The 20,858-nt window shown below is 49.6% G+C and overlaps 1 protein-coding gene across 4 annotated transcripts in view; it reads right to left on the bottom strand.

The window, feature by feature from the left end:
* MAPK8 (mitogen-activated protein kinase 8) overlaps positions 1 to 20,858 on the bottom strand; it is a 417,190-nt gene that overhangs the window by 114,264 nt on the left and 282,068 nt on the right. For 2 of the 4 annotated variants that reach the window (XM_078642701.1, XM_078642699.1), the window contains exon 8: positions 6,587 to 6,658. The exons of the other annotated variants lie outside the window; for them this stretch is intronic. In XM_078642701.1, coding sequence (XP_078498827.1) covers positions 6,587 to 6,658 — 72 coding nt within the window. The remainder of the gene's footprint in view (positions 1 to 6,586; positions 6,659 to 20,858) is intronic. 4 annotated transcript variants of the gene reach the window in all.

The raw sequence follows: 20,858 nt of genomic DNA, 5'->3' as shown, positions 1-20,858 counted from the left end.
GGCTCTACAGCATATTCTAAATAAATATCTTTTTGCAACATTCTTTATAAAGATGGAGAACAATTAAAGCACTGGTTCATATTGCTTCTATTGCACATCATGTTTCCCGTAATACTCTGCCATATTTATAATCAAGCCCACAAGTATGCCTGTACAAATATATAGCACATATCTCCACCTCTGATCTTAAGAATTCACAATGAACATTTTAGGAGGGTTTCTGGAAGAGGCATTACTTAACATCAAGACCAACCATTCTGAGAAAAATACAGAAAATCTTTTATCTGCAAAGTGAACACATCTTTTTAAAGAAAGCACTGGAATATATTTAACAACCGAACCAAAACCAAACATACTTCTTTGGGCGAATCCCTAGCATTGTTTCAGTCTGCAGTGCATGCTTGATGTTTTTAAGTACTATATGTATGGGCAGGATGTTCTTGTAACAGACAAGATGGAACAACAAAGGCTGAAAAGTGGTGTGCACTGTAATTCACTTGTGGATATTTGGTGATTTAGTGAACGGTTGACTGATTCTAAAACACACAAGGCAGTGACAAAAGGTAAAGAAACGTACTCTTGTAAATGGACCACCGGGGCAAAGAGGACTTAAGTGATGAGGGAGTATAACAGCTGCAGTGTGGAAGTGGTTACACATACTAGCATGGTTAACTAGCATAAGAATGGAACTTTCTGTCACAGATATGAAACTCTTCATAACCCATGGTCTTTTAGGGTTAGTTGGTTAGAAACTGACAGCCATAATGAACACGTTACTTACCTTTGGTAACAATATATTTGTAATAGACATATATTATTTATGGACTCCTTACCTTAGAATTACCCCCAGGCGCCAGACTAGATCCGTATAATTTTTCTTCGGCAACACCCCTGCGTGTCGGTAGGTGGCGTTGGTCAACTCCGTGTTCGTCATTGACGTCATGATTGCCCGAATGACGTTGCGGTTCTCCTTAGACGCAGCCCCTGCGCGCGGCCGTCAGTTATTTGCATGACATTCCACGCCAGAAGCGCAGAGCCATGCAAGACACTGACCACTGGTGCATAAAATTAGGGCCCTGAAATGGAGTGCCTTACTCTAGAAGTCAGTTTGCAGAACGGGGAGGATGGGTGGGGTGGTAAGGAATCCATAACTAATATAGGTCTCTTACAGATATATCGTTACCAAAGGTAAGTAACTTATTCATCTAAAAGAAACTATTCATTATGGATTCCTTACCTTAGAATAGATAACCCAGCAATACCAACCCCGGAGGTGGGTCTGCGAAACAAGTTCTCACCAGGAAGTCCTGAAGAATGGAGCAGCCAAAAAAGCTGTCTCTGCGGACTTGGTTGTCCAAGCAATAATGTTTAGTGAACATGTACAACGAAGCCCATGTGGCTGCCTGGCAGATGTCATGAAGAGGGCCTCCATGCCCCAAAGCAGCAGTGGCTGCCCTGGTGGAATGGGCGCGCAACCCTACTGGAGGTTCCTTTTTCGCCAAGCTCACTCACCCTGCGAGCAGAGGTGATGGCAAGAAGAAAAGCAGTCTTTAAGGTCAAGATTCTGATAGGGCAATTATGTAGCGGCTAGAAGGGAGCGAACATAAGGTAAGTCAGAACAAGGTTTAAGTCCCACTGGGGCTTTACAAAAGGAATAGGAGGAAACAGGTGAGTAATGCACTTAGGGGTCTTGAAAAGAGAAGTCTGATCAGGAAGGCGAAGAAAGGCTGAAATATAGCCAGTGAGGGTGCCCAGAGCAGAGCCCTGCTGGGCCAACGAAAGTAGGAAGAGGAGAACCTCAGAAAGGGGGGCAGAAAGGGGATCCACAGCCTTTGCTGCGCATCATGCCACAAATTTGTTCCATCTACAGGCGTATACTGTTTTAGTAAAGGGATGCCTGGCTGCCAAGATAACATTACACACTTCAGAAGGAAGGTCAAAGTCTGTCAACTGTCACCGCTCAATCTCCACTCAAGGAGGTGGAGGCTGGACAGGGTCAGTGGAGGACCGTCTCCTAATGCTGCAACAAAAGATCTTCCCGAAGGGGCAGTCTGATCGGAGGATCTATGGCCATGTTCAAGAGCTCGGGAAACCAGACTCTTTGTGCCCAGTCCAGAGCCCCAAGAATTACTTGGGCCCAGTCGCGCTTGATCTTCAGCACTCTAGGCAGAAGTGGTATAGGCAGAAAGGCGTACAACAGACGGCAACTGCGACGAAAACAGTTGCCTAGCAAGTGCCGCCTTGGAAATTCCTGACATTGCGCATTCTCTTCGGTGGCGAATAGATCTAACCAAGGCCCCCACTGCCGAAAGAGATCTTGCACCGCCTCCGAGTGAAAAAGCCATTCGTGATCCATCACTGTGTCTTCAGTGTATATGTGTAAACATATTTCATTTGTATTGGCAAACAAACTTTGTTTTGAAAAAATATACTTTTGTTGCACAAAGATAACAACCAAGAAAGCAAAAAATATCTGAGAAAGAAAAATAAAATTAAAATTTTTTCCAGCCAAAGTGTTTAGGTCGTTTGGTTGTTGGTATAATTGGGATGAATGAAAGAGCATCAGTATTGGCAGTTGTTTGTTTGGTATTGATATATTGGTTCGGCCTTACTGATTAAGGGCCAAAACCCTTTGTTGTTTCTATTTGTGATCCATCAAGCCCAAGCGGCTGAGTTCGTCTGCCCTGGTGTTCAGTGAACCTGCCAGGTGTTGAATTACCAGAGACATGCCCTGAGGTTCCAGTCACTTCGAGACGAAGGACCTCCTGACAGAGGGTCCACAACCCCAATCCGCCCTGTTTGTAGCAATACCACATGGCAGAAGTGTTGTCAGTGAACACCTGCACTACTCTTCCTTTGACAGAAAGAAGGAATGCCTTCAGTGCTAGACATATCGCCTGGAGCTCCAGAAGGTTGATGTGGAGCCCGGACCCTGCCAGAGACCTCTGATCTCCGCCTCTCCCATGTGGCCCCCCCCATCCCATGAGTGACGCATCTGTCACCACTGTGAAATATGGTTGGGGAAGGGAGAGGGATCTGCCGTTGACCCAATCCTGGTTCATGAGCCACCACTGCAACTGGTGTGCAGTCCCGCCGAGATCTAGACTACATAAGACAGATTCCCTTGGTGCTGCGCCCACTGGAACTTCAGGTTCCACTGCAGAGCCCGCATATGCCACCTGGCATGATCCACCAGCAGGATGCAGGAGGCCATGAGGCCCAGCAGTCTCAGGGTCATTCTCACCGAAATCCAGGATAGAGGCTGGAGCATCAGTACCATAGCCCAAATATCCCGGACTCGGAGGATAGGCCCGAAACTGTGCTGTCTCCAGAAACATTCAGATGAAAAGGAGCTTCTGAATAGGGTTCAGGTGCGACTTCGGCACATTGACTGAACCCCAGCGAATGCAGGAGGTCCACCGTAGTCTAGAGGTGGGCGACGACAGCCAGGGGCGAGCTCGCCTTCAACAACCATTCGTTGAGAAAGAGGAAGGCTGGAACCCCTGATCTGCGCAGATGAGCTGTGACCACTGCCATCACTTTCGTGAACACCCGAGGGGCACTGGTAAGGCCAAAGGGGAGCACGGTAAACTGAAAATGCTCATGGCCTACCGTGAACCGTAGGTAACACCTGTGGGCCGGCAGGATGGGGATGTGAAAATAAGCGTCCTGCAAGTCCAACGCTACCATCCAGTCTCCATGGTCAAGGGCAGACAGGACCGGAGCCAATGTCAACAATTTTTAACTTGCCTTCCGGAGGAAGTGGTTGACGTCCATTAGGTCTAAGGTAGGACGCAGGCCTTTGCCCTTCTTGGGCACCAAAAAGTAGTAGGAGTAGCAGCCATGACCTACTCTGGCACACGGACTCGCTCAACAGCTCCCTTGGCCAAGAGAGCCGTAACTTCTTGACGGAGAAGGGCCAAGTGATCCTCCCACATGCGATGGAGTGTGGGTGGCATGGAGAGAGGGGTAGTCATGAAGGGGAGGGAATAGCCCCTTCGGACTATCTGCAAAACTCAATTGTCGGACGTGATGTTGTACCAGTGGGGGAGGTGATGGCAAATCCTGCCGTCCACTGTGGACTCTGGGCTCTGGGTGGAACGTGGTGGGGAATCCCTTCCGTAGCCACAAAAGGGGCGAAAAGCAGACTGCATGGGCCAAGAGGTGGTAGCGAGGTCCAATGATCTGGCTGTAGCCCTAGAGTCCTTGAAACGCTCAAGCACATTTTCTGTCAAGCTAAGGCCATCAATGTGCATGTCCAAAAGAGTCGATTGGACATCAACCGAGAAGCCAGTGGACCTCAGTCAGGAGTAGCGTCTCCAGGCTACCGACGTTGAAATCGTCCTGCCTAGCGAGTAGGCGGTGTTAAGCCCACAGCTAATGGCAAACTTTGCTGCATCCCTCCCCTCTGCGACTGCACGGGAGTACGGCCCGGGCCTGCTCCGGGCACTGTGGCAGCACCTGTGCAACAGTGTCCCACACAGAGTGGGTGTAACGGCCCAAGAGACATGCAGTGTTCACCGACCACAGTCCTAAGCTGGCGGAAGAAAATATCTTCTTCTCAAGATGATCCAGCTTCTTCGATTCCTTATCTGGAGGAGCAGTAGAGAATGCGCCTTTAGACTTTGAGGCTTGGACCACCAAGCTCTCAGGGGTAGGATGTTGGGAGAGGAAAATGGGGTTGGCAAGGGTGTGGCGTCAGGCAATCATCTATCCAGAGGAGCCCCAGCGTGGGGTTTGGACCAAGTACCCGGAAGGAGGTGGGTGAGGGCCTCATTGAATGGCAGCAGGGATTCCAAAGAGGCTGCTGCCAGTTGAAGCACCTGCCACCATAGGTTGCTCAAAGCCCAAGACCTCAGCCGTCCTACGCAACACCACAGTGTAGGAGGCTCCCTCCTCCATAGCCAAGGTAGGGGGAGAAATCATACCAAGGTTTGGGGATGTATCCAGACCACTGGCCTCATCCAGTTCCTCTCTCCAGTCCGGCTCTTCAAGCTGGTCTGCCAGAGGGTCAATAGACCCCTTTCAGTCCTCCTCACCCTCTTCTGGCTGCCACTCAGGGCGATAAGGAACGCCAGGATAGAACAGAGGTACAAATGTACCAGTCGATGCCAGTATCGGCGTCGTTTGGCGCCGGTATCGGCGTCGTTTGGCGTCGGTACCGGCGTCGGTCTGGCTCCGTGTCCATGTCAAGGGGGAGGCCAGGGTCGATGCCGGCTGGGGACACAACTGGTGTCAGAGGGGGCGGAGGGGTCGTCGATGGATTCGTCGCTGGAGGTGTTGTATGGTCAACCGCTGCCAATCTGGATCCAGGCCTTGATCCCTGGGAGCCCTGCGGCGCCGGGGCAGAAGCCGCAGGCATTGAAGGCCTAAAACCCCCAGTAGAGTCCATGGACCCTAAAGGCGCGCCGGAGGAGTCGGGCTGGCCAAAGATGAAGTGGAGCTTCAAAGTTGGGCAGGGTTAGCTACGAAGTTGGGCAGGGTTCGCTCCGGCAAAGGGAGGGAAGCTCAGAGCCGACCCAACAGCTGATGACCTTCCACGTCTTGCGTCGGCCGACAGACGTGGAGAAGGCAAAAAGCGACAGTGCTTCTTTGCCTTCTTCTTGTGCTTCAACTTACTCGAAGATGAAGACTTCGAAGAGTAGTGATGGTGGTGACTCCGCAACCGGTCCCGGGACCTCCCTCTCGATGGGACCTTGAGTAGCGCGGAGCTGACTGCCGGGCAGCAAGATGTTTTCGAGACCGCCCCCACAAAGACTTCGGGTTTATGGCCCGACATTTGGAGGATGATTTTGGGTCATTGTCGCGCACCAGGCACATGAGATGTGGGTCCGTGACCGATATCAACTTGTGACAGGAGTCACAAGTTTTGAAGTCGGCCCATTGATATGACATCCCTTGCACCAGGAGGGGAACGACTCTAAAAAAGAAGTCGACAAAAAGTAAAAAAAACTCCAGTCAAAAACACTAAGGGTACCGGCTCTCTCCGGATCTGCGCTGGCTGGCGCGGAAAAAGAAAGAAAGCACTGACGTCAGCGCGCAGGGGCGGTGTCTAAGTAGATACTGGGACATCAGTCTGGCGATCACGATGCAAATGACGAACGCGGAGTCGACCGATTCCACCAACTGATGCACAGGGGTAATGCTGAAGAAAAATTCTCCGGATCCAGTCTGATGCCTGGGGTAATTCTAAGGTTTGGAATCCATAACTAATAGTCTCTTTCAGATGTACTGTGTGAATCCCATGGTGGGAGCACAGCTGGCAGTGGTATGGATTCCTTGATTGATGCATAAGTCCTTCTGTTGCATTCAGGCATTGGTGTGGAGAGCTCAGTCTACAGTATAATTTCCATGACAGTGAATGAGAAGTGTTTCCCTAAAGCAAAGATTTTCACTCTCCCCCCCCCAAGCCCCCCTCTGGCAATAGAATGAAAAAAGAAAAGATTGCTGTTGTCTTATCACAAGACCACTGGCGCTGGGAATTCTTTATTATAACCTCAGTGGCCCAAAGTCAAATTGGGAAATAGGAACACAGTTGCACGTTTTGACCTTTATCCGCAGCATCTGAGGCGCACGGTAAGGATACGATCCGAACCGGGAAATAAGACTCCACCTTTGATCATCTCTCCCAAGATGCACCCAACTGACCAAATGTCCACTGAAAACAAAAGGGAATGGAATTAACAAAAAAAAGGATCATTTGAAGACCAAGAAGGTGCAGACACAAGACAGTGATGAGAAAGTGGCATAATGGAGCAGAATAAAAGAAAAGAGTGATTAGAAGGCAAATTAATTTGCTACTGTAAAGGAGGAAGACACAGGGGTTCCAGAAAATGCTGGGGAAGACCGTCTCAGTGGGAAAAGAAGATACAACAGGTCAACTGATTGGGCACAGCGGAGATGGTAGGTATGAATTTCAAGTAAGGACAAAAGGGTAGGCGAGGATGCAGGTCTTGAATGGGAGAAAGGGATGGAAAAAGTAAACAAATGGATGGGAAAGAGAATGGGGAATAAAGACATTATGGAGTTTGATGGAAATGCAGAGGTGGTCTTGAGATAAGAGGGAGAGGTAGGTGGTGTTGGGTGCACATATGATAGGTTTGGAGGTTGAGTACAGAAAGTTATATGGGGTAACGAGAGATCAATGAAACTGAGGAAATGCAACAGATGCAAGTCACAGGGAAAAATTAGTTGTGTGGGCCAGAAGATCAGGGGAGAAGTGATTGAAAGTGGGGAACAATGCATGGGAAGTCAGGTGAGAGCACAGATTGTCAACATTCAATTTGAGAAAGGGCAAAGGGAGAGAACAAAACACCTTTGGGTAGCAAGAACTGTACTCTTACACTCAAAGCTTTCATAGTTACCATTATGTAGAAATAGCACAGCCACGGACCCAGTATGGAAACTATGCTAATTCTATTAGCCAGCCAGACCTCAAGCAATTGTGTTCTTACTCCACGTTTTAGTCCCAGTTTGTACGTTTCTCGAAATGCATGAAATGTAGTCAAATTATAATTTTACAATAAGTACACTTTGGCTAGGCAGGGACTGAGGGGGCAACTGGTAAAGAAACATGCTTCGGGATGCAAGAATAGGAGTTAGTAGATCGGTACCGACTCCTACATACAAGCTCAATACAATTTAAAGATGTGGAGACTCTAAGGGAGAAAAAAATATTCAAACGGACGGAAAACTAGACAACAGAAGAAAACAAAAGGTTTCTCAGCAGATGTTGCCAAAACTGTGGATACTGATTACCAAAGATAACACTAACGCACCAATTAAAAGGTTCTTCAAATTACTTAGCACCAAAATAGAATGTTCCCTATTTACTGCAGCCCTTTTCACCTGGTAAATTCATGCAGGTTTGACTTGCTAACACTTATCCGTGAAAAATAAAGTATGCTGTAGGGAAGAAAACCCATACTGACAATTCAAATACCTCTGTAAACAGTTGTTTGCGCAGGTGTCTGAATTTTACAAGGCGCTCAATGCGATGGAGAATAGTCGAAGTAATTAAAAAAACAAACTGAGGAAACAGATCATGCCCCTAATTTTCGATCGAACATACTCCTAAGATCACAAGTTTTGTGATGAGTAGCACTGAGAATACTAGGAAGGCAAAGGAAAGCATTCTAAGGGGTATGATAAACATTTCCTAAAACCCTTCGCTGGAATCCATGCTAGTGGTGTAGCTACAAATTGTTCCCTTCCCTGCAACCTTAGAGCGCTGTAACGTTTAGATGGTGACGGGATGGGGGCGGGGGTCATATAGGAAGCTGGCGCTGTATATATTATACCAAAGTAAGGTATAGTGTGCACAGAGTCCAGTGGAATCCCAAAGATAGGCAGATAATACTGTTACTCTATTTGTGACAGTGTGGGCGAGCAGTAAGGCTTTGTCAGGGGTTAGTGTTAAGAATGTATTGTACACACTCATGCAAGAAATGGTGTCACACTCAAAGAATGAACTCAGACCAATGTGTTTGTATAAAAATATTTAGTTATTTGATTTCTAGAACCAAGCCAGGCTTGGTGCAGGTACGTGAAATAATACTTTGCAGGTATATTGCAGTAGAAGTACAATTAAAATGCAGTTGGATGCAATTGGTTTGTTTACAGTTAAGTCAACAGTAAAAATGACTTTACAGTTACTTGTGAGACTACTTTGTACATTACTTTGTAGATTCATTTTTAAGTAACTTTTTCTACTCAGTGTGATATGCCTAGATATCACACAGACATTTCCTAGAGAAAAGTTCAATAATTCAGTTTTTGTATATTTTCTGTTTTTCAAGGTTTCATACAAACCAACTCCACACAAGAATTTTCAAAAGAAGAGCAGTCAAAGCAATCCTGTGGGAGGAAATGAAGTTATCGGTTCACAGTTAAGTACTCGTTTGTGGGAGTTGGGTTTCTGGGGTTGGAACCAGGGTCCCGACAGGGTCAAGGATGCCCTCTCGAAGCAGACTCAGCGACACTAGGGCGGCCGGGTGCTGAGGCCCAATGTTATCCAATGGGGGATAGGGGTCCTCCGGTTGGTAGTTGCTCACAAGCAGGCCACAAGGTTGTGGGAGCAAAGCTCCTAGACTTAAGCTCAGGGCAAAGGGGGATCTAGTTTAGCACACAAGGTGCACCAACAGCAGCACAGGGGCGATTGGGTGCAGGGTGCTGTCTTGGCGTGAGGTGCCATGTTTTCAATGGGAGTTGCCGGTTTTGGATTTTGGCTGCAGGGTCGGTCCAAGAAGGTTTCCGGAAGGAACCAACAGCTGGGCAGTTGGAGGGCTCAGGGACGAAGGTGCACCTCAGGTTCTCTTCTTCAGGGTGCAGGGCGACTGGTGCAGGGGTGTCTTTGACATCGGATTTCACCTTACCTGGCCACTCGTGGTTGGGGGGACTCACTGATGAGGCTGCAGGCAACATCGGGGAGTACTGGAGTGGTCAACCCATGGTGGACTCTGACTCTGAAGCACTGGGGGACCTCGATGGGACCAGTGGGCCACTCGAACTCAGGCCCTAGGCGCCAGGTGCAGAGGCAGTTCCAGGTGCTAGGTTTCTTTGTCCTCAGCAGGCCAGTCCGGAGCCACAAGGATGACTTGGGCCAGGTCGCGTCTGATCTTCAGAACTCTAGGCAGAAGTGGCATAGGCGAAAAGGCGTACAACAGACCGCAACTCCACTCGCGCCGAAAAGCGTCGCCGAGCGAGTGCCGTCTTGGAAATTCCAGTGTGCAGAACTGATGACATTGCGCGTTCTCTTCGGTGGCAAATGGATCTAACCAAGGCTCTCCCCACTGTTGAAAGAGACCATGCACCACCTCCGAGTGAAGAAGCCATTCGTGATCCATCAGACACTGGCAGCTAAGTTCGTCCGCCCTGGCGTTCAAAGAACCTGCCAGGTGTTGTACCGTCAAGGAAATGCCATGATGTTCCAGCCATGTCCAGAGGCGCAGAGCCTCCTGACATAGGGTCCACGACCCCACCCCGCCCTGTTTGTTGCAATACCACATGGCGGTGGTGTTGTCCGTGAACACATGCACTACCTTCCCCCTGACAGGGGGGAGGAATGCCTTCAGTGCAAGAAGAATTGCCCGAAGCTCCAGAAGGTTGATATGGAGCCGGGACTCCGTCGGAGACCAGAGGCCTCTGATCTCCACCTTTCCCATGTGGCCGCCCCAACCCTGGAGGGATGCATCTGTCACCATTGTGTGCTCCGGTTGGGGAAGGGAGAGTGATCTGCCGCTGAGCCAATGCTGATTCGTGAGCCACCACTGCAATTGTTGTGCATCGCCCTCCGAGATCTGGACGTAATCGGACAGGTTTCCCTGATGCTGAGCCCACTGGAACTTCAGGTCCCACTGCAGAGCCCGCATATGCCACCTGGCATGGGTGGTCAGCAGGATGCAGGAGGCCATGAGTCCCAGCAGCCTCAAGGTCTTCCTGACCGAAACCCAGCACAAGGGCTGAAAGATCGGAATCATAGCCCGAATGTCCTGGACTCCCTGTTCGGGAGGATAAACCCGAAAGTGCGCCATGTCCAGAACCGCTCCGATGAAGAGGAGCTTCTGAGAGGGAATCAGGTGCGACTTCGGCACGTTGATGGAAAATCCCAGCAAATGCAGGAGGTCGGCCTTAGTCTGGAGGTGGGAGACGATGTCTGAGGAGAGCCCGCCTTGAACAACCAGTCGTCGAGATAGGGGAAGACTGAAACCACTGATCTGCGCAGATGAGCTGCGACCACCGCCATCATCTTTGTGAACACCCGAGGGGCGCTGGTAAGGCTAAAGGGGAGCAAGGTGAACTGAAAATGCTCCTGGCCCACCGTGAATCGATGGGCCAGCAGGACGGGAATATGAAAATAAGCATCCTGCAGGTCCAATGCCACCATCCAGTCTTGTGGGTCGAGAGCAGACAAGACCTGAGCCAGAGTGAGCATCTTGAACTTCTCCATTCGGAGGAAGCGATTGACGTTCCGAAGGTCTAAGATGGGACGTAGACCCTTGTCCTTCTTTGGAACCAAGAAGTAGTGGGAGTAACAACCACGACCTACTTCTGGCATCGGAACGCGCTCGATGGCCCCCTTGGCCAAGAGGGCGGCAACTTCCTGTTGGAGAAGTGCCAAATGATCCCGCACATGCGGTGGAACTGCGGTGGCATGGCTGGGGGGTAGACTTGAAGGGGAGGGGGTAGCTCCTTCGAACAATCTCCAGAACCCACCTGTCTGATGTAATGGTGCACCAGTGGGGGAGGTGATGACGAATCCTGCCTCCCACTGGCGTCTGGTGTGTCTGGAACACCGGACTAGGAAGGTGTGGAGGCGCTGGCAGCAGGGGTGTTGGTGGACTGACCCGCACCCTGGCCCCGTGACCCACCTCTGTGAGCCCCACGTCCGCGGCTGCGCTGGGACTGTTGCTGCGCATGCTTATTCTGAAAGGAACGTGTGTGCATGCCTCTTCCGGAGCATCAAAAGGAACGAAAGTTGGAAGTGGAAGGAGTACTTGCAGCCGAAAGGCTTAAGGACTCGGTCGTGGCACGGGAGTCCTTAAAACGCTCCAATGTGGAATCCGCCTTATCACCAAAGAGGCGGGTGCCTTTGAAGAGCATGCCCATCAAAGTATTCTGGACATCTGCAGAAAAGCCAGTTTTCCTCAACCAGGCATCGCGACGTAACGCCACCGATGTGGAAATCGTCCTACCCAGCGAATCAGCGGTATCAAGACCACAACGTATAGTGAACTTGGCCCCATCTCTCCACTCCATAAGAGCTCGGGAGAGAACTGTCAGAGCCTACTTTGGACACGGAGGTAAATTTAAATGTAAATGTAAATGTACAGGAATTTATATAGCGCAAATCACCGAGCGGTTTCTAAGCGTTTGCTTAGGGAACCCGTCCTGGTATTCCCCTGTGAGATAACCCCGGCAGGGTATCCACAAGGTGAAAGCCAGGCATCCCGCCGCGAGGGGCCGTTGTGGAGATTAAGCAAGCTAATGCCCAGAGTCGCAGAGTGTGAACCCGTGAATCGAGTAGGCACCGGAGCGAGAATTGTCGAGTCAATGGACATTTTAGGACTCAAGACCCCGCCGAGCCGGGAATTGAACCCTGGTCCCGGGCTGCCCTCTGCTTCCAGGTCTGCCTCCTCTAACCAGTGAGCCACACTTCTCCACTAAGGTAGCACCTGCTCAATCCAGAACTTGCAGAAGAATAAATCTTCTTGCCAAACTGCTCAAATTTCTTGGATTCCTTGTCTGGTGGAGCAGAAGGAAATGCACTTGGGGACATGGAGGCCTGACCACCAAACTTTCAGGTGAGGGGTGCTGGGTGAGGAAGGCAGGTTCACCCGGAGCCGGGCAATGACGTCGACCCACACCCATATCCACAGGAGCCCCTCTGTTGGGCCGGGACCAAGTGCCCAAAAGTACATCAGAAAGTGCCTCATTAAACTGCAACAGCGGTTCTGTAGAAGAAAAAGCTGGTTGAAGCACTTCAGTCAGTAGGTTGGTCCTGACAGCCACTGTAGGGAGCTCGAGGTCAAGAGAATCAGCCGCCCTACGTAGCACCATGGAAAAGGAACCACTCTACTCCATGGTAGCTGAAGGGGATGGTGAAGCATGTGCCGGAGTGTAATCTGGCCCACCGTCCTCTGCCTCCTCACCCCAGTCAGGGACGGACTCGCACTGTGCTGCGAGAGGGTCTTCAAACCCTTCCCAATCCTCCACTTCCTGCACGAGGACATGGGTGAATAAAAGGGTAAAAGTCCCCTATTGTTGTTGGGATCGGCGCTGGAAAACCTCCCTCCCGCACTGTGCCAACATCTGAAAAGACGACGACGCGGGTGTCGGCCTCCGGCGCCATCGGCGCCGACGCCCGTGGGGGCCGTACGGGGTCCACCGGCAAGAGCGGGGAACCCCGGCCAAAGCCATGGAGGCCTCCGGGCGTAGATGAAGTCAGGACCGGAGCCAGCGACGTTGAGGAACGTGGAACAGTGGGGCCCGCGGGGCCCGAAGGCGATCCGACGGGGCCGCAGGGGGCCGAAGATACGTGCCATTGCAGACACGAACTCTTGCATTTCGGCTGGAGTCGCCGATGGACCCGGAAGGGTGGGTAAGCCACTGGTAACTGCTCAGGCTCCATCAGAGCCGCAGGGGCGGGGCCACCTGCCCCTTCAGCCGCTTCCCGCGACCGGTGAGGGGATGACAAAAAGCGACTACGCTTCTTTGACTTTTTGTGCTTCGCCTTACCTGACTCAGAGTGTGAAGACTTCGAACGATGGTGCTTGCTCCGCGACCGGGCCCTCGACCGCTCACGAGACCGGGACCTGGAACGACGTGGGGCCGACTCCCGGGCCTCCAGCCACTTGCGGGACCGCTCCCGCAAAGTTTTCGGGGCCATGGCTCAGCAGTGGGAACACGACTTGGTGTCATGGTCTGGCCCAGGCAGAAGAAACACTCACGGTGTAGGTCCGTCAGCGACATCGTGCGCGGAGAGGCCTCTCAAAGCTTGAAGCTGGGCATCCCTATGCACCAGGAGTAAGTTTTACTTACATTTTAATCAAACAAACACTTTAGTCAACAAGTTGACGGGGTACTGCTCTCTCCGGATCGGCGCTTGCTGGTGCGGAAAAAGAAAGAACTGACGTCAGCGCGCGTGGGCGGGTCTAAGTAGCTCCACTGACGTCATCTCGGCAAATACAACACCAACGGAGCCGTACGACGACGCCTATCGACACGCAGGGGTACTGCTGACGAAAGCTTTCCGGATCCAGTCTGACACCTGGGGATATTTCTAAGGTAAGGAATCTATCACGAACGTGTCTCTTTCAGATTATTGTGTATTCTGACTACATTGGGAGAGGCTAGAGATTTGACTGGGTCTAGAGTAGCTCCTAGATAAGGCTGCATCTGTGATGGGTGCAGGTGATATTTTTGTGCATTGATGGTGAAACCCAGTTGATGAAGTAGATCTATTATGATCTGTGTGTGTTTCAGACAGTTCTGGTAAGTGCTAGCTTTGATGAGCCAGTCGGCTAGATAGGGGAAGAGGTGAATTTGTGGTCCTCGGAGATGAGCAGCGACCACTGCCAGGCATTTGGTAAAAACCCTGGGCGCTGTAGTCACTTTGAAGGGAAGTACCTTGAACTGGTAATGCTTGCCTGCAATCACAAATATGCGTCTTTTAAATCTAGAATAGGCAACGTCTGTTCCTTGTAAATGTGGGAGCACCTGTTGAAGTGTCACCATGTGCAAATGCACCGACAGTATGTAGCGGTTTAGCTCTCTCATATCTAAAATAGGTCTTAGGAACCGTCTTTTTGGTGATGATAAAATAGAGGAGTAAACTCCTGAGCCTTGGTACTGTATGGGAACTGGCTCTATTGCCCCTTTTAGTAAGAGGGACTGGACCTCTTGTTTTAGCAAGTGTGTCTGTTCTGAAGATAACTTGTGAGATTGTTTTGGAATGTTTAGGGGATTGCTGGTAAGCTCCAGGCAATAACCATATTGGATAATTCCAAGAACCCATTTGTCTGATGTTATAGACTGCCAAATGAGGAGAAATTCCCCCGACAGGTGTGGTATAATCGGTGGGGGGAAGCGTGGGCAAGTCACTGTTTGTTGGGGGATGGAGAGTTACGAGATGAGTTGCTCTCACCCCTACCCTTGAATTTGTTGCCTCTTATAACCTCCTTGAAAAAATGCTCTGGAGGGAGAGGACAGATTGTTACTTTTGTAAGTGGAGGTATTTTGATATGGAGATGTTTTTGACCCTCTTCTGTAGAAGGAGCGACGAAAAAAACCTCTGTTGGATGCAGTTTAAAGAACTCCCATAGATTTAGCGACTTCAGTGTCCTTTTTCATCTTTTCGAATGCCTGGTCAATGTTAGGGCCAAATAGGTGTTCCTTATCATTAACTCCTTGGATGCTATGGCATTTCCCCTGCTGCGCTGGGGGTATCCTAAATCCAATACATTCATGACGAGCTGGGCTCGTCATCAGTGTAGCAGGAGGCTACTGCATGACGAGCCCAGCTCGTCATGAGCGTGGAAGGAGTTAAGGATGTATTGTTAGACCTCCGGTTTGAAAACTGAAATCCTTAACCAAGCGTGTCTCCTGAGGATGATGCTTGTGTTAATCTCTCTAGCTGCGGTGTCTTCAGAATCTAGAGCACATCGAATAGAAGAATTAGAAACGAGCTTACCCTCATTTACCAAGTCCTGTGCTTTAGCCGTATGCTCATCTGGGAGATATTGGAGCAATTGCTCTATTTCGTCCCAGTGTGTCCCGTCATACCTAGCTTAAAGGCCTTGGCTATTTGCAATGTGCCATTGATTTGCTGCCTCCTTGTCTGGTGGAGGCCCATCCCCTGATGTTTGAGAATTTGTTTGTTTACGATCGTATGATCCCACTAGGGAATCTAAAGGCTATTGTCCTTTGATAAAGATAGGGTCTGCAGGAGAGGCCTTACATTTGTTGTCCACTCTAGCAGTTAAGATGTGGGTGATGACTGGGTCTTTAATAATTTCATCAGCATGTTGCATCATGCCTTTAAGCATTAGAAGTGATTGTGAAGACCTATGTGTAAATGCTAGTGTCTCAAACAAGAAATCTTCTTCTAGTGATTATTTGTGGAGCTCGACCCCATGGCAATGTACTGCCCTGGCAAGGAGTTCATAATGTGATACATTGTCGTCTGGAGGAGATGGTTTGGCTGGGCAAAAGTCTGGATCAGTGTCACCTGGGGGATCCACTGTGTGAGCTGTCCATGGATCAATTGGAATATTTACCCCCCCATCATCATCATCGTCGTGATAATATTGAGGAGACTCTTGAAGTGTAATCTGCAAAGGATTCTCAGGTGGTGATGGAGCTGCTGGAGGTGTGGGTGATGGGAAATGAAAAGGACTTGTAGCCACAGTTTTTCCAAAGGAATTTTGTAAGAAATTTCCTCTTCTTGAAGCTTGCGCTTCTGAGGTGGTTTTACGTAAATATGATAAGTGTCAGGGTTAATATGCAGTCTCTTTTGCTTCGGATAGGGTGTTAATGAAATAATGTCTACTTTTGATCCAAAGGGGTCTCTTTATGTTTCGGTGCCGAAGTTTTCGGTGGAAGGTTTTGGCTCAGAAGGATGTTTCGGCTCCCAGCCAGGCTTATGCTTGGACCCAGAGGCTTTCGGGTCAGAGGAGGGCTTTTGTCTACCAGGTACCGTACCAGAAGGCTTGACTGGGGGTTTCAGTGCTGGGCCCGAAGGCGAGGCATCTGAAACGTCGTCTCAGTGCCGACCTTGGCCAGAAGGCAGAGGTGGTGCTGAAACCTTATGTTTTGTGAAGATAGTTTGTGGGGGCAAGGGGTCTTTGGTACTCATGTTGACTTGTCCCTGTAGCAGCATCAAGGTCGACCTATGTTCAGAGCCTGAATCTTGTTCAGAAAAGGCTTCCTCCTCGTCTGCCTCGATATCTTCTGGGCTGGAGTCTTCACCGAAGATGTCAGTCGAGTCATGGATACTTTGACGCTGCATCTCCCAACGTAGAGCCAGATGATCGTGAAATCTTCTTTGATAGAAACGATCAGCAAGCGTCCCAATTTTCTTCTTTGTGCTCGGGTGACAAGCACAAGTTGCACACTTCGTGAGAGTCGGCGCGCGGATACTTCGCGTGGCATTGAGGCCAGAATTTAAACGGAGTCCAATCCATCGACTGAGAGCTAACTGAGCACGGTTAGTCTAGAAGGCCGTCCACTACCCTTTCCGATAGAAGGTAAATTCCAATGTCGGAACGATACGCGGAGAAGTGGGAACGCATATGGAAACAATACCGCCGAGGTAGAGAGGATTGCGCATCAAAGGGAACCCAAAAAACAGTTTTGAACTGGAGCGCAGCAATATACATCCAAACTCGATGGTGGAAAAAAACAATCTAACAATGGTGTAAATGACCATGCACACTATCACCGAAAGGAGGAGTCACCTTACCTTGTGACTAGGAAAGACTTCTTTGAAGAAAAACAACTTAAAAACATCGGGACCCTAAATGGCAGGAGTATGCAGCGCATGTGTATCTACAGCACACATGCCTCGAACACTCCGTTCCCTCGTTGAGAGGGAGGAACTTCCTCTATGGCAGATTTTTGTAGGAGTCACTATTTCTTGCTGCAGCAGTTGCAGCTGGTGGCCTGTGGTTTTTACTGGAAGTCTGGCTGGAGGTGGATAGAGAAACCGTTGAGTAGCCATTCTGCAGTGTACTCAATACCCATTGATCTCGTGTGATACTGCGCCACTCTTGCAGATGATTGGCAATACTCGCCCCCCACTGGAGTGGTAAATGGCGATGGGGAAGCGGCTGCTCATTGTTTTGTTGGAGTCTTTGCTGAGGAAGAGGACTGGCATGGGGTTTGTCTATCACGAGAAGAGGGACGTCCTTGGTAGTGTGCTCTGGGCTGGTGTTGTCTTCTTTGAGATCATTGAGGGGTTTAACCCCTCTGATCAAATGGCCTGCGGTCATATAGTCTGTATCTACGACGGAACTCCTTTCTCTTTTCAAGGCCTACCACCTTCAGAGTATCAAGTTCGGTCTTCAATCTGGGCAGTTACTCGTCCGTGTGTGTGCCAAAGAGAGAACTTCTGGAAAGGGGTAGGTTTAGAATACGCTGCTGGGCTTCCGGCTGCAGTGCAGTAAGTTGGAGCCAGGATGATCACCTAGCATAGGTTCCATGCGCATAAGAATGTGCAGCCAGAGTAGCCCCTTCTGTTGCAGTGCTAATCATCTGCTTTGCCACCAAGCCCCCTTCTTGGAGAACTTCCTCGAAGTCTTGATGATACTCTTTGGGCATCTTGTCTTTGAATCTCCCTAAAGAATCCCACAGGGCCCTATACTAGCGACCTAAGAGGGCTGAAGCACAGGATACCTTCAAAAAGGAAGCTGAGGTGCCACAAACTTTCCCTCCCCAAGAGTCCTGGGCTCTACTCTATTTGTCCGTAGGCACCGCTGAAGAGGAAGCCACTCCAGGTGTCTTCTTTACAGCTGCAAGAATTACGGAATCCGGAGGAGGATCCGCCCTCAGGAGCAGTGGATCTTGTTCTGGGGACTTGTACTTCTTCAAGATCCTTGCAGGAGCCGTTCTTGAGTGATCCCGGCATGAGGAAAGTGTCCGTGACCAGTTGAAGGAGCCCAGGTACCAACAGTAGCAATGGTGTTGCCACTGACCTTTGGTGCAAAGTCTAACAAGCATTGGTATTGCCAATAGGTCTCGCCTTTGGGACCTTTTATGTGTTTAGCCATGCAACAGTTAATGTTGCACCAAGAATATTGTGCTGCATAACTAAATACTTAGAAGGTCCCAAGAGCGAGACCTATTGGCTATGCCAATGCTTGTTTTATTTTGGTTAATGCTGCATACCGTTTACTGTTTGCATTTTAGGTTTCCCTCTAAACAGCTAATATTGCTATATTTCACTAGTAAACAGGCAGTTACAAGGGACGTGGTCAAGTGGGCAACTGGAGCAGATACTTAGTGACAAGCTCCGTCCTTGCCCGGTCCTAAACTCCTGAATAATACAGGGAAGAGGCTATTTCCGCATGTGATCGCAGCCGATTCCTTATCGGAACCGAATTCCTGCTTGGCGGGAGGACACCAACCCCGCAAAAAGACCTCAGGAGGGGTGATCGCAGCCGATTCCTTATCGGAACCGAATTCCTGCTTGGCGGGAGGGCACCAACCCCCCAAAAAGACCTCAGGAGGGGTGAGCAAGGGTCTGCTGCGTGGGAGCCCGCTGGGGCCCGCCCTCCGTGATCAGGGACCGAGAGGTATGTAAGGGTGGTGATACAGGCAAGACAGAGGTGGCCAGGTGAGGAGATGTAGAGGACGGCAGATGTGCTGCTGGAGTGAAAGAACCACGTACCCTCTCGGAGCGACTAAATGAAATAACGGTGCCTGTGAAGCGGCCGAGCATTTGAGCACAAAGGGCTTCTGAATGATGCTTACAGAGCCTCAGACCAGTACAGGCTGATAAGCGAGAGCGGCAACCGCCACTATGTCATCTGCAAAGCGATGGCCAAAACCTAGTCTCAATTCAAATACAAAACGATGTGACCGGAGCGGAACCTCAGCAGAAACTAAGAAACCGCCTCCCCGGTGAGCCCTGGCAATTGCCCTGATGGCCTGCAGATGGAGGGGGGGACCCCTGAAGAAAGAATATGCACGGAGGCGGTGAGATGAAGAGCGCTGATCAGAGGTGCGAGTCCTGGGCCCAGCTGATGAAAGTGGTGCACTTGGACCCTGGAGACCATTCACCGGGGACCTGTACAGCAGAGAATTGCTGGGACACCCTGGAAGATATTATTGACCTGGAGGCGCGTGGTCAATGGTGCCTGGAGCAGCAAGCGCGAAGGAGTAGGGACATAATCCCCAATAGAACAAGCGTGAGCGCCTCGCGCTGCAAGTTAAAGAAGCCGGTAATGTTTGTGTAAACAAAACTGGCGGGCGCGAGAAAGTGAAAGAGATAAGCAACAGAACATTGGAGAGGCGGAGCGAAACGCGTGCACTTGCACGCGTGTAATAGTAAGCTGGTGGCCGCCTTTGGTAGCACTTTCAAAACCCGCTTACTAAATGTCTCGCCAGACCAGCACATGCGCTGGCTCTAGCTAGACCTAAAAAATAACAGAGGATGATGTGAGGAGTGGGCATATCAATATTCAACTTATGTGCCTCTCTAGCCAGCACCTCTTGGAAAGTATTAATATCATCCACCAGGGTGATTCTTGAAGATAGACTGTCTGTCAAGGTAGTTTAATAGTCCCTTTTCGAAGAATGCGTAGAGCTTGAGGACCATACGATGGCTAAGTGCAGGGGACCTACTTGGTTGTGATGGAGTTGCTGTCAGAGCACGTTCTCGACCTCTGAGTGAATTAGCAGAAGAAAGGTCTACTGTCTGTACCAAGCGAGCCAGTGGTGATCTGTGCAGAGGACTAGATTATCGCATATGAGAGCACCTCCAAATGTGCAGGTTCAGCAGAACTAAAATAAAGACCAGATTAACCAAATAAAAATATTACCATTTTATATTGACAAGTTCACATGCACACTCGTGTTGCCAGATGCCAGCCACAGAATCTCTTCCTCTTGAAGATGAATCCTCGCTGTAGCACCTTACGACCTGCAGACTCTTAGAATATTCTTAGTGTCATTTGAAAGGTTCGTGTGGCATATTTCTGGTATGTTTCAGCAAGGAAAGACTGGGACGCAGGATCTTGCCTGATTACCAGGCGAGAAGCTCCAGGCTGTGTAGAAGTCTTTTTTGTGTAGCTGAAACAATATAGGGGGCAAGTTTGGATAACACCACTGTCATGTCAGTCTAAAAAAATTCGACCACTGTTCTCACAATGTGTGCATTTGGCAATCACTGTTGACACAAGAGTCAGAGGAAAAGTGCAAGTGAATATTTCTGATTTGTGTATTTAAAGGGCACTTTCTTGTATATAGATTTTGGAGCCTTTATGTAAAGATCAGGCATGTTGCATTTAGTTGAATAGTAAACAAGCCAGCAACTCAGTTCTCAAGCTTTGAAAATGCCGGGCATTTTGTACCTGTTAGTGCTCTTCCATTACCTCATTTACCTTAAAGCTCAGAAAAATTGAAAGCTGGATAGAAGGAAAATTAATATGCTTTGCTGAAGATCAATCCCAATTTGTCACAGCATCCGTTGAGAGGTTTCTAAATACAACCCCCCAATTTTTTGAGATAATATATTTCTGTTTTGTGTGTCTGCGGCAAGATTAATCTGAAGACTGCTGGCAGAAAAGATTTCATGGTTAAATAGAATGGCATCCTTTCAGGTATACCAATAGGACATTTCAACCCTGCAGTAATCACTG

Source organism: Lissotriton helveticus, chromosome 5_1, assembly GCF_964261635.1.
Source record: "Lissotriton helveticus chromosome 5_1, aLisHel1.1, whole genome shotgun sequence".
In the NCBI taxonomy this organism is placed as follows: domain Eukaryota; kingdom Metazoa; phylum Chordata; class Amphibia; order Caudata; family Salamandridae; genus Lissotriton; species Lissotriton helveticus.
This window is presented reverse-complemented; position numbering and strand designations above follow the sequence as displayed.